Source organism: Kogia breviceps, chromosome 6 (genome assembly GCF_026419965.1).
Source record: "Kogia breviceps isolate mKogBre1 chromosome 6, mKogBre1 haplotype 1, whole genome shotgun sequence".
NCBI classification, from domain to species: Eukaryota; Metazoa; Chordata; class Mammalia; order Artiodactyla; family Physeteridae; genus Kogia; species Kogia breviceps.
The window spans coordinates 27,518,126-27,531,260 of record NC_081315.1 but is presented as its reverse complement, the minus strand read 5'-3'; the positions used below and the strand labels follow the sequence as shown (position 1 = coordinate 27,531,260).

The 13,135-nt window shown below is 42.3% G+C and overlaps 1 protein-coding gene across 20 annotated transcripts in view; it reads right to left on the bottom strand.

Moving 5' to 3' along the window:
- Positions 1–13,135, bottom strand: part of ARHGAP10 (Rho GTPase activating protein 10) — a 329,300-nt gene that overhangs the window by 218,117 nt on the left and 98,048 nt on the right. For all 20 annotated transcript variants that reach the window (XR_010840991.1, XR_010840990.1, XR_010840993.1 and 17 more), the window contains 2 exons: positions 11,715–11,786; positions 1,134–1,235 (listed from right to left, as the gene is read on the bottom strand). Coding sequence is in view for 15 of the 20 variants with exons in the window: in XM_067035620.1 (XP_066891721.1) it covers positions 1,134–1,235; positions 11,715–11,786 (174 nt within the window). In the remaining 5 variants the exon portion in view is untranslated. The remainder of the gene's footprint in view (positions 1–1,133; positions 1,236–11,714; positions 11,787–13,135) is intronic.

Sequence of the window (13,135 nt, the reverse complement as noted above, 5' to 3'; positions counted from 1 at the left end):
TAAACGTCCGTCAAAAGTACTAGTGAGACAAAAGAAAACGTGACGTGTAGGTAATGTCAAAATAACCCCACCACACACACACAGAGTTTGCAACTAAATCTGTGACATTTAAACATAACCCAGGTTTATTCTACAATGTTGTCATTTTGATGATATTTCACTAAGTGTATATTATAGTGGCACATCACGCCTGGATTCCTTATGTGTTTAAAAACAAACAAATGGGGCTTCCCTGGTGGCGCAGTGGTTGAGAGTCTGCCTGCCGATGCAGGGGACACGGGTTCATGTCCCAGTCTGGGAGGATCCCACGTGCTGCGGAGCGGCTGGGCCCGTGAGCCATGGCCGCTGAGCCTGCGCGTCCGGGGCCTGTGCTCCTCAACGGGAGAGGCCACAACAGTGAGAGGCCCGCGAACCACCAAAAAAAAAAAAAAAAAGGAAGAAAAAAAATCACACTTTTGTGGGATGAGTCAAGATCCTTACAGCTGCAAACAGCATTATGTTTAAGGAAAGTATATGTTCCAAATTGTAAACAATTGAGTTTCCATTCAAGTGTGTGAGGAAAAACGAGTGACAGGGGATTTAAGATACAGAAAGAGAAAATGAGAGACAAGATATAAATTCCTTTCTTCTTACATACAGCTCCCTCCAAAAACAAAAAAATGAGTCTATTAACACAAGTAAAACAGATGCTCTCTTTCCAAGGAAGGTGAAAACTCGTGAATCTTCAGTGTTAAGTAAGATTAATGATGCCTTCACATAAAAGCCAAATGGTGTAGGAGCTTATTCAATTCACTTCTTCAAGAAATCTTGAAAGCCAATTAATGAATCTATTCCTGAAAATAATATATCTGTTCTCAGTTATGCTAGTTAAAATGATTGTTCCTGTGAAAATATACTCAGAACCAAAACTTTTAATACTATGAATCCACACCGCATTAATCACTCTAAGAGGTCTTATTTTACATCTTGTTCCAAAAGAGCTCTTTTATTCATGGTGATACCTGGTCATTTTTTCCACCTCTAATAATCCTAGATGAAATGTTTTCAAAAGAAAAGCACAGTTTTTTTTAAAAAAAGACATGCACTGATTACTGAATTTTAGAAACAAGTTAACAGAAAAATAAAAACAATACCTCTTGTAAATGTGAGTCTTTCTTTTTTGCTGATAAATTCAAATGTTTATCTATTAGGCTATAGTTCTTTTCTGTCTCTTTGTCAAACTTCTTTTTTTCTTCCTACAAATCAGAAAAACATAGACAACTGTGATTAAAAAAGGGGGGAAAAAGGCATACACATAATTAATCCACTGGGAAACTCAAAATATGAAAAATATCTGAAAATAAAAGAAAGTACCACGAAGTGTGAAGGAGTTATCTGGAAAATCTATCTGCACCCAGGCCATACTGCTTATTATTCATCAAGACAGCGTTAGGATTGAAGAGTCACTTATTTTTTCTTTTTTTCCTTTAATGGCTTTTTTCCAAGCCTGTTATTTTTCAACTCTTCATACCTTATCAGTGTTTGGAATTAATGCCATTCACTTGTCCTTCCATTCACACACACAAAAACTTTTTAAGATGAACACATAATAAGAACATAAAGTTTAAAAAAGCAAACTTGCTACAGTACAGACTTTGGCACAAATGGAATTCACTTAAAACTGAGTAAGTTTTGATCTACATTAAAAAAACATCATCATCATCACCACTGGGGCAGTAGGAAACATCTTAAAAGATCTTCCCCAATTGTCCAGTATGAATATCACAATAAAATCCTCTGACCAGGAATGTCATCTACTCACCCAAACCTTAGGGGTGATTTCTTTAACACTGTCTAGAATACGTAGCAATAGGTCGACAAGGCTTAAAATAATACTGACATACTTGTACCGAGATCCTATGGTTAACATTACAAACATTTCTCAGGCACTGCCTAGAAACAGCATTTGCTTTCCTTTTGCTAGAGTAGCTTTTAATTTTTTTTTCAAATGTTTATTGGCGTATACTTGATTTACGATGCTGTGTTATTCTCAGGTGTACAGCAAAGTGAATCGGTTATACATATACATATATCCACTCTTTTTTTTAGATTCTTTTCCCGTAAAGGTCATTATAGAGTACTGAATAGAGTTCCCTGTGCATTTTTATTTTTTTAAATACATCTTTATTGGAGTATAATCGATTCACAATGCTGTGTTAGTTTCTGCTGTACAACAAAGTAAATCAGCCATATGCATACATAGGTCCCCATATCCCCTTCCCTCCTGAGCCTCCCCTCCCACCCTCCCTATCGCACAAGGAACCAAATTTTTTTTAAGGCAGCGAAGACAGAGTATCTCCCCAACACTGCTTGCCAAAGGTAAGGAGATTTTTCATAAACATTTCGGAGCACCAATGAGCACACGCGATGTCCTCATGCTGTCAAAATGTTTCCATTAACTTCAAACTCTCACCAACTCTCCAAGCCCGCCTGAAAAGGAACATTCCCTTCCTTGTTTTCCAACTTCTGTTTTCTAGGTCAAAAATAATGGATTCTCCCAGCCTTTTCTGGCATGATCTTTTCCCTATTAAGCAAAAGGAGTAAATAAAGCACAGAAATTCTGTTTCTTCACGTTTATTATCATTTTCTCACTCCACGGGACTACAAAATTGTGAGAAGCCAGGAAGGGAGCTCTGCCAGCCCACCTAAAGACCCTAAATTAATCCCCATGCTGATGGAAGAGACAGACTCGGGAACTGATATTTCTTCCCATTTCTACTCCAAGTTTAATTACCAACTAGCTGCACATCTTTTGAGGGGGCAGGGGGTGGGGCGGGAACACCTAACAATACAGAACCTTAGTTTTCCTACTGAAAAGATCAGGGATTTGGTTTTGTACTAGTTCATTCTTAGATCCAATCCTAAAATTCTGTGATCCTACGGTTCGCCTATGTATGAGAATAGTCAAACTTTTGTTGAAACAGAAGCACTTTTTTTTCTTTATGCCCTAGGTCTAATTTACAACTATTTTTTTTAAAAGCTTAAGGCATTAATACTACACGGTTACTCTCTTTTCTGCTTTTCATTATGACGCACTTCCTGAACGATTTTAATGACTAACAGAAAATAAACTAAAAAGAACATATGGCCACTACTTCAAAATCTCCACAATTCTTAAAAGTTCAAATTGCAGAGCATGCCCTGGATTAGGTGTCAGAGACGCAGGTTCCAGCAGCCACGCACTGTTGTGTGACACTGCCCCAGGGTCACAGCATTATCTGAGCATCAGTTTCTCAGGTTTAAATGAGATAGAAATGGAGGTGACACAGCTGCATTTACCGCCAAGTACGCTGCAAAGCGAGATCGTGTGGTTAAACGTGCTATCTTTGCAGATTAGTACTTACCAGAGAATACTGAAAACGTTTTTACTGCTTTGTTTTCATCCGAATCACAGAGGGGGACAAAGGAAGCAATACTAAAGTGAGCACTCAAAACACCCCAGCACACGCAGCAATAGTGGGGTATGTAAATTAGCACGTGGGTTAGGTTGGGAATGAAAGAAAATGGTTCTATCAAGGCTCTGTGAAGAAAGAATTTAGCCAAGAAACAACATCACGCCCACCAATTAGAGTGGAAATACAATTGTTCGTACTTGGTATGGTATTATACGAATGCTACTGTGTTTTGTTTTTGAATCTTAAGACTCAGATCATTGTTTCTCCTTGCATTTCTTCTCAAGGTCACTATAGAATACTCTGTTTCTTTGTACTCATATGACTTTTGGCACTTAAATAAAATGAATTTTAAAAGGGATTGTGTTCAAGCAGCATTCAATAAAGAATGGAACCTTTCTACTTCAACACTGCAATATGGGATACATATATATGTATGTGTGTGTGTGTGTGTGTGTGTGTGTGTATACATATATATATAATAAATTGAGCAATATGAGACAAAAGGCTCTATCAAGGATCAAATTAATATAATGAAAACGTTTTTATGAAACAGCATTACTCAAGTGAGTCTGAGTCAAGCTGGAAGTAAAACTCAGTAAGGAAAGGTGGAGGCAAGGGCAAATCAGGTAGCCCACATCTATTCTAGAGAGGCAGGCAGCCATAACAGAGCTCCTTCAGATTTCTGCCATGTGGAAATATAAGCCCAGTACACAGGCCTTGTCTTCTGATTTTTCTGGAACAGCTGGAAAACCGAGTGATTTTTAAATGGTGGCAACAAAAAAATATTTTTTTCAGTTTTAACATGAGTAAGCCAAACAAAATGTTTACAAGTTAAAGATGACTCATGGGAAGTCAGCTTGTAATGTTATAAAATCACACATGCAAAAACAACAAAAAACAGTGAAGAGCTATTACTTAAAACAGCATAATTAGGCAAATAAGATGTACATGGTATAAATGGTAGAGGGACTTAAAAAACCTAAGAAACATAAATAATCAGGTTTTTTGAATATATTAGAAGTAAACATACATATATATACATATATAATGGTTTCATCACAAATCACTGGATAAAAAAAATATTACTCAACCAATGGTGTGGGTATAACTGGTTAACTAGCTGGAAATAAAAAGAGAACCATGTCTCAAATCAAAATTCATTCCAGATGGACTGAAAGAGTCACAAGTAAAAAATGAAGCCAAAAAAGAGTATTTTCAATCAGATCTCAGAACAGAGAAGGAACTTCTGAGCAAAAGAGAAATGGAAGAAGCCATAAGAACTTCTAGATATCAAAAATACACAATAAATAAGGTAAAAGGCAAACAACAGGCAGGGAGAAGATACAATTAATATGGAAGAAAAGAAGTAAACGTTCCTAACACTCTTTATCGAGCAAGTTTTTCCTCAAATCACACATTACACTTCCAAGGAAAAATGAGTAAAGAACATATAAAGAATTCACAAAAGTTTGAACACACCTGTGAACTGTCCACATTTCTGCAGGGTACTAGAATTTTTTGCTTTGTTTTAGAAGAAGGGGAAATTTTAAGTTACCAGGTAACTTTCTTTTTAAAATATTTTTGGTATTTCACAAATTTTCTAAGATGAGGAAATGAAAAGACCTATTTTCAAACTATGAACAGTAAATAATAAGGCCTCACTAGTCCAGACAGGAGCTTAAATACTTTCTTAGACATTCCAATTCCTTCTCCCTCTTTATTTAAATAAAAAGGCGGGGGTAATGCTGCACATGCAAGAAACAAGGTTCACAGCACATACAGCACACGCGGCAGGAGCACTTTTTCCTGTATATCCAGGCCAACCAGAGCTTTGCAATTCCTGCTCTGCTCCCCTGGCCCACCAACACCCTATAGTCCAGGGTGTTGGAAATTCAGCCTTTACTCCCAAACCAGGCGGTGGAAATGCCACCTCTTCCATGAAGCACTCCTGGTCTCCTCCAGTGGGGAGACAGCCGCCTCCCTCAATTCCTGCACCAATGTCACCAGTCCTCCTTGACACTTCATTTGCCCTACCCAACCCCCCACCCCCTTTTGCCTTTAAGTTCCTTCAGCCTCTCCACGGCAACGCGAGTTCAGCCTCTACCCGCACACCCAGTAGGTGCCCAGGAGATATCGGTCAGAGGACATGGGAAGGGAGAAGCCTATAGCGCAGCGACACCGACCCGGACAAAGGGCCACCGCTGGCTCTGGTGCCGTTGCTCTCGAGTCACCTATCCACCACCTTAGCACCATCTGGCCAGGGGGGCCACAAGCCACAGTGCCTGAACCCGGCACGCACAGAGTGGACAAAAACCTGCGCAGTTCTTTTCGGCAAGCTGATATGGAGCGTGTCACAAAGGGGATCCTAAAAGAACTGCAATTGTGTATATGCCAGGCCCTGCACTAGACCCCAGAAATATGTTAGCAAATGCACTGAAGCCTCGCAAAAAACCTTCAGAGACCGGTGTCCTAAGTCTCGTTTTAAAGATCAGAAAACAGGCTCAGAGGCCTTAAGTAACTTGCCCCAAATCACAGAGCTACTTAAGGGGCAGAAGTAGGATTCCAAACGAGGGAGAATCAGGTCTTCCTGAAAGACTCTCCTGGCGCTCCAAAGCCAAGATGATAGGACACCTACAGAGCACCGATGCTTACTCGTATTAGAGCACTTTTCACAGTGCATTTTTTAATTTTTTATTTCTTTATTTATTTATTTTCAGTACGCGGGCCTCTCACTGTTGTGGCCTCTCCCGTTGCCGAGCACAGGCTCCGGACGCACAGGCTCAGCGGCCATGGCTCACGGGCCCAGCCGCTCCGCGGCACGTGGGATCTTTCCCGGAACGGGGCACGAACCCGCGTCCCCTGCATCGGCAGGCGGACTCTCAACCACTGCGCCACCAGGGAAGCCCCAAAGTGCATTTTTTTTTTTTTTTTTTTTTTTTTTTTTTTTTTTTTTTTTTTTTTTTTGTGGTATGCGGGGCTCTCACTGTTGTGGCCTTCTCCCGTTGCGGAGCACAGGCTCTGGACGCGCAGGCTCAGTGGCCATGGCTCACGGGCCCAGCCGCTCCGCGGCATGTGGGATCTTCCCGGACCGGGGCACGAACCCGTATCCCCTGCATCGGCAGGCGGATTCTCAACCACTGCGCCACCAGGGAAGCCCCCCAAAGTGCATTTTTATTGCTTTTTTTTTGACGTCACCCACGCAGACTTGCCAATTTCTTAAAGGCCGACCAGTGTTTTAATTCATCGCTGTATATCCCAAGGCCTCTCGCACTGTGCCATATGATAGTCCTGATAAGGTTATTACTAAAAGTGAAAGAAATGTGATTAAATCACACTTTTTCTGCTCTATCAAACATAATTTGAGAAATTATTCAAATAAATTTGCTTTTTAACGCACATGTGGCAGTCATTTACAGAATCTCAGGAAGTTGATTTTTATTAAACATTTAGTCGTTAGGCATAGTCTTGAAAAGAAATACAAAGGAAATATGGGGTGAGAGTCTGGTAATGGCTGAGCTACTATGGTATAATTTATGAAACAAACATTTTTTAAGCCTTCTGGTTAAACCTTTTATTCTATTGACTAAAATAGTAATTAGCTCTTTGCAAATTTGAATAGGCTCTATAAATTATCAGTATCATTTCGTGGTATCCTTTTGATATTTGCATGCTTCCCCTTTCAGAGAAAGCAATTTTAAATTCTCCCACTGTAACTCTTAGCAAGTTCTAGTATTTCTTGGAGTTTGTACACAATGCACTTGGCTCCAATGTTGTCTGGTGCCTGTATTAGTTTCCTGTGGCTAAACTGACATTTAATGAGCAATGGTTATCGACAAAATGTTATGCAGATACTTAGGAATAAGTGACAAGCTTCTGGGGAAGGGAAAAGAACTTCCGTGGAAGTAAAGCTAAGAGAGGCTGTGAAGAAAACTCTGAATTGATGGGACACAGCACAGAACGACTGTGTCCTGCAGTGGGAAATGGGGCTCTTTAAACAGAGACAAGAACCGAGCAGGCACATGAGAAAATGCAGCAGAACCTACAGGACGGAGGTTGAAGCCCAAACCAAACGTGATGTGACTGACAGGGAACATATCCAAATAGAAGTGAAACAGCAGAAAAGAAGACCTGGGGGCTCCTAAAAAAATCCAGTTTACAAAAGCCACCTAGCAGTTTCAATTATTTTAAAAACACAAATTAAACATGTCACTGGGATGCTGGAAACTGAAGAAGTAAACGAAACTGAAAGATCTTGCATATAAAAGCAAAAGACAGGACGGTCCCAGATGGGAAAAAGTAGAAGGGAAAGAAAAGATAAACATTTTGACAAAGGTATCTAAAAAATTCTTCTGCGGTCAACTTTTAAAGACTTTTGTCTTTTTCTCCCCACATGAAAACTGCTTCATGGTATTTAACAAAAGACCTTTAACCTAAGAGAAAAAAGTTATTTTTAAGCATCCCACATAAGTAAATACACCACTGGAACAAGAGTGTGCACTTTTCAAAACAGGATTGGTGTTTAGAAAGCACAAATGGAGAAAATCATCAAATATCCAGGTTATAAACCCTTTCCTGGTTCTTCCAGAATAGAATAGAAGAACAGTAGAATTGGTTTATTTATTAAATACATTACAGTAAGACAGAGTGGAGGCTGGTACAAAATAAAGAAATAAGCATAGATTTTTCTCTTAAAGATTTAACAATCTAATGAAAAAGACAGATGCTTATATATCACTATATAACCTAGAAAACTACCTTTCTCTACTGTTTAATATACAAAACTACCAGTTTAAAAAAAGGCTTCTTGGGCTTCCCTAGTGGCGCAGTGGTTGAGAGTCCACCTGCCGATGCAGGGGACACGGGTTCAGGCCCCGGTCCGGGAGGATCCCACATGCCGCAGAGCGGCTGGGCCCGTGAGCCATGGCCACTGAGCCTGCGTGTCCGGAGCCTGTGCTCTGCAACGGGAGAGGCCACAGCAGTGAGAGGCCCGCGTCCCAAAAAAAAAAAAGGCTTTGGGCTTCCCTGGTGGCACAGTGGTTGGGAGTCTGCCTGCCAATGCAGGGGACGCAGGTTCGTGCCCCAGTCCGGGAGGATCCCACGTGCCGTGGAGCTGCAGGGCCCGTGAGTCATGGCCGCTGGGCCTGCGCGTCCGGAGCCTGTGCTCCACGGCGGGAGAGGCCATGGCAGTGAGAGGCCCGCGTACCGCCAAAAAAAAAAAAAAAAAAAGGCTTCTCCCAGATAACATCAATAGGTGTGACAACCAACACATACACTGTACTGAACAAGAGCGTAGGATACACCCTTCATAAACCTGAAGCCAGAAATACAATGAAGAAAGAAAGAAATGGGGGACTTCCCTGGCAGTTCAGTGGTTAAGACTCTGTGCTTCCACTGCAGGGGGCACGGTTCGATCCCTGGTCAGAGAACTGAGATCCTGCATGCTATAAGGTGCAGGGGAGGGGGAGGGGGGAGGGGGGAGGGGAGGAGGGGGGAGGAGAGGGGGGAGGGGAGGAGGGGGGGAGGGGAGGGGGAGGGGGGGAGGGGAGGGGGAGGGGGGGAGGGGAGGGGGAGGGGAGGAGGGGAGGAGGGGGGAGGGGGAGGGGAGGAGGGGGGAGGGGGAGGGGGAGGGGAGGAGGGGGGGAGGGGAGGAGAGGGGGGAGGGGGGAGGAGAGGGGGGAGGGGGGAGGAGAGGGGGGAGGGGGGAGGAGAGGGGGGAGGGGGAGAGGGGGGAGGGGGAGAGGGGGGAGGGGGAGAGGGGAGGAGGAGAGGGGGAGGAGAGGGGGGGAGGAGAGGGGGAGGAGAGGGGGGGAGGAGAGGGGGAGGAGGAGAGGGGGAGGAGAGGGGGAGGAGAGGGGGAGGAGAGGGGGAGGAGAGGGGGAGGAGAGGGGGAGGAGAGGGGAGGGGAGGGGGGAGGGGAGGGGAGGGGGGAGGGGAGGAGGGGGGAGGGGAGGAGGGGGGAGGGGAGGAGGGGGGAGGGGAGGAGGGGGAGGGGAGGAGGGGGGAGGGGAGGGGAGAAAATGTTTTAAAATAATAATAATAAAAAGAAAGAAAGAAATGGGACTTCAGGATAGAATGTGGCCATTAAACAGCTCAATAGACAAAGTATTAAAATAATTTAACCTTTTAATATGGCAATTTATTTTGCAAGCTGCTTTGCAGGCTAGGCTATACAGTTAGTTAAGCCTTGAACAATGCAGAGATTAGGGACACCAACCTAGGAGCAGTTGAAAATCCGAGTATAACTTACAGGCGGTCCTCAATACAGGCGGTTCCACATCCGTGGACTCAACCAACCATGGATCCTGTAGTACTGTAGTATTTACTAGTGAAAACTATCCACGTCTAAGTGGACCCACACAGTTCAAACCTGAGTTGTTCAAGGGTCAAGCACACTTTGAACAGGCACAACATGAGAAGCTGGGCAAATCTGGGGAGGAGAAGGAGTCAGTAGAAAACTCAAGGCCAGAAGTTTCTAAAAACCCAGTAGGTAAATAAAAAGGAAATATATCTATTAATTACATCACATTCATTTTTCATTTACATAATATAACCCTTATCCTTCCCGACCATCATCCAAGTAAAATAAGAAAAATAAGAAATGTTTACATTCAATACCTGCCATGAAATGTTCAAAGAGAAAGAACCAAGATTATTCAAGCTTTAAGACAGCCTATGAAGATCAGAGGAAACAGAATCATAAAACTGCAAAATAGAGCAGTCAGATCCCCAGTCTGTCATCTTACAGGTAAGAAACTAAAGCCATTACTTGCCCAGGGTCACAGATGTGAAGCCAGACCCCCAATGTCCTGCTACAAAGCCAGCAGACACAAACCAGCTTCATGTAGCTCAGCAAACAATTCCAGGAAGAGGACTTGGGGAGTACCCCCACTGACCTCCCCTCAAAACACAGCCCTTCATTAAAAACTGTAAAATATCATGCCAAAAAGAAGTGTCTAATATGTTAACAGGTCACTTAAAGGAGAACTGAATCTAAAAATAGCAGCTAAAAAGCTGGCCCTCTCTGGACCCATATGTATAGCTATGGCCATGGAGACCACAATGCTTATTCGTAGAAAAGGATTTTAATAGTTTGTTTACAAAGATAAAGGAAAAAAAAAAACCTCACATCACCAATGCATGGGGGAAAAAAATACAAATATAAAATCTCTCTTCCCTACCTAAAACTGATGTTATTCCCTTCTCCTTAGGCCAAGCCAAAAATGGTCAACAACACAGAAATGCTACTTTTTCTCCCTCAAGTACGTGCACAACATTCAAGAGAGGCTGGTGGAAATTACTCCTCTGAGTTAATTTCAAAGCTTATTACTTAGCAGACGTTAGAAGTTGCTAAATACATCCTAGGCTCCCAGTGGCAAAGTCACTGCACTATTCCCAGAAATCTTGGCTACATCCCAGAGCTTTGAGTACAGAGTCTGTGGTTCACTCACCTTTGAATCCCCAGCACCCATAACAATATTGGCACATAACAGATGCTCAATAAACTTGTGTTAAATTGAAGGAAATACATCCCAAAACAGTAAGCCCCCTACAAACAAATGAGTTGTGTTCCAAGAGCGCATTCATAAGTCCAATTTGTTCGTACGTCCAACAAAGTTAGCCTAGGTACCCAACTAACACAATTAGCTATATAATACTGTACTGTAATAGGTTTATAACACTTTTCACACAAATAATACATAAAAAACAAACAGAAAATAAAGAAAACATTTTTAATCTTACAGTACAGTAATCTTAGACACGTCAACTAACTTAACATGATTGGACATACGAACGCACGTTTGCATCTTTGAAAGTTTGCAACTTGAAGGTTCGTATGTAGAGGACTTACTGTAACCGAATATTCTCTTTCTAGTTTCAATGGCATGCTGGTGTAGCAGCATTTCTAAACTTAAACCTTAGTATGATGCTATACTCTGCCATCAAGCTGAGGCAGGCATGGAAATCACTGCCCTTCCTACAGAGATAAGATGTTTCTATACAGAGTAAACGTGTTGTTTGCTTAAAGATATTTTTAAAACTCTGCTTGGAAAGATGCAGCCAAAGATGATTACGAGAGGTTGTACCATCCAGTCCAAAAAACTGTTTTGCTTTCAATTTCATATGCCTCCAAAGGGGACAAAGAACATTTGAAACATAAAACAACAGATGGTGGACTCCAACATCTCCTTCAAAGCTGCTAAATGTGAACCGAGTGAACGGCTCAAGCAGCAGAGGTGTCTGTATTTGCTGTTTACAAGTGTGCTCAAATTAGACACAAACCTTGACGGCTCCAAGTTGCTCTTTTCTGAATTTCTCCAAGGGTTTAATCAGGGTTTCGGTGACACTTAATGCCTAGAGAACAAGAGTGATAACAGAAGAGCAGAGTATTAGGTTTCCAAAAAGGAAAAAGTGAGTCTTTCATTTCCCTCTTCCACCCCACCCAGAAACAAAATGAACAACACACTGAACTGCTTTATCTCACCCTGCCAATGCGGCCATTAAATCACTTCTAAATTTATTAACACACCAGATCTCCATAAATATTTTCAGGGAAGAGGAGGTGCGGCAAAGTGCCAGGGAAATGTGCAACCTAGCCCCAACACAGCCCTTTCTTCAGGGAAATAGCAAAAGGGTTGGCTTCAAACAACAAAGGGGTCTATCATATTCATTAACAGAACACTTCTGTTTGAAGGTTTTTTGCTTCCTCCCACTCCTGAGAAATTTAAAAGTCTATGACATTCCATTATTAGTGATCAGACTGCATAATGTAGAGGGCTAAGTTTGTGGTGGCTACAAGTTTAAATGTACCAGGACAGTCCTTCATCACTGAAAATTCCTCATGAGGATTTAGGCTACGCTAGCAAAGCAGAGTCACTGGAGCTCAGGACAGTCAGTCGTCCAAATATCCGGAGAGCTGGCAAGGTCACCATGACAGAAACCACACACAGACTCCACCCACAACCTCACTCACTTTTATATTGGCTCGTTTGGGGCTTCTCATTTTAAGACAGAATCTACATATCACTTATATGTGGAATCTAAAGAAAGACAACAGGGACTTCCCTGTGGTCCAGTGGCTAAGACTCCACGTTCCCAAAGCAGGGGGGCCTGGGTTCAGTCCCTGGCTGGGGAACTAGATTCCACATACCACAACTAAGAGTCCACATGCCACAACTAAGACCCAGATTAGTCAAAATGAATGACTTAAATAAATAAATATTTTAAAATAAAATAAGGTATAAGGATATACACTGTACAATATGAGGAATACAGACAATTTTTTTTTTTTTTTTTTGCAGTATGCAGGCTTCTCAATGTTGTGGCCTCTCCCATTGCAGAGCACAGGCTCCGAACGTGCAGGTTCCGGACGTGCAGTCTCAGCGGCCATGGCTCACGAGCCCAGCCGCTCCGCGGCATGTGGGATCTTCCCAGACCAGGGCACAAACCCGTGTCCCTTGCATCAGCAGGCAGACTCTCAACCATGCACCACCAGGGAAGCCCAGCCAATACTTTTTAATAACTATAAATGGAGTATAACCTTTAAAAATTGTGAATCTATTATAAGACACAAAGAAGGACGTTACATAATGATCAAGGGATCAATCCAAGAAGAAGATATAACAATTGTAAATATTTATGCACCCAACATAGGAGCACCTCAATGCATAAGGAAAATGCTAACAGCCATAAAACGGGAAATC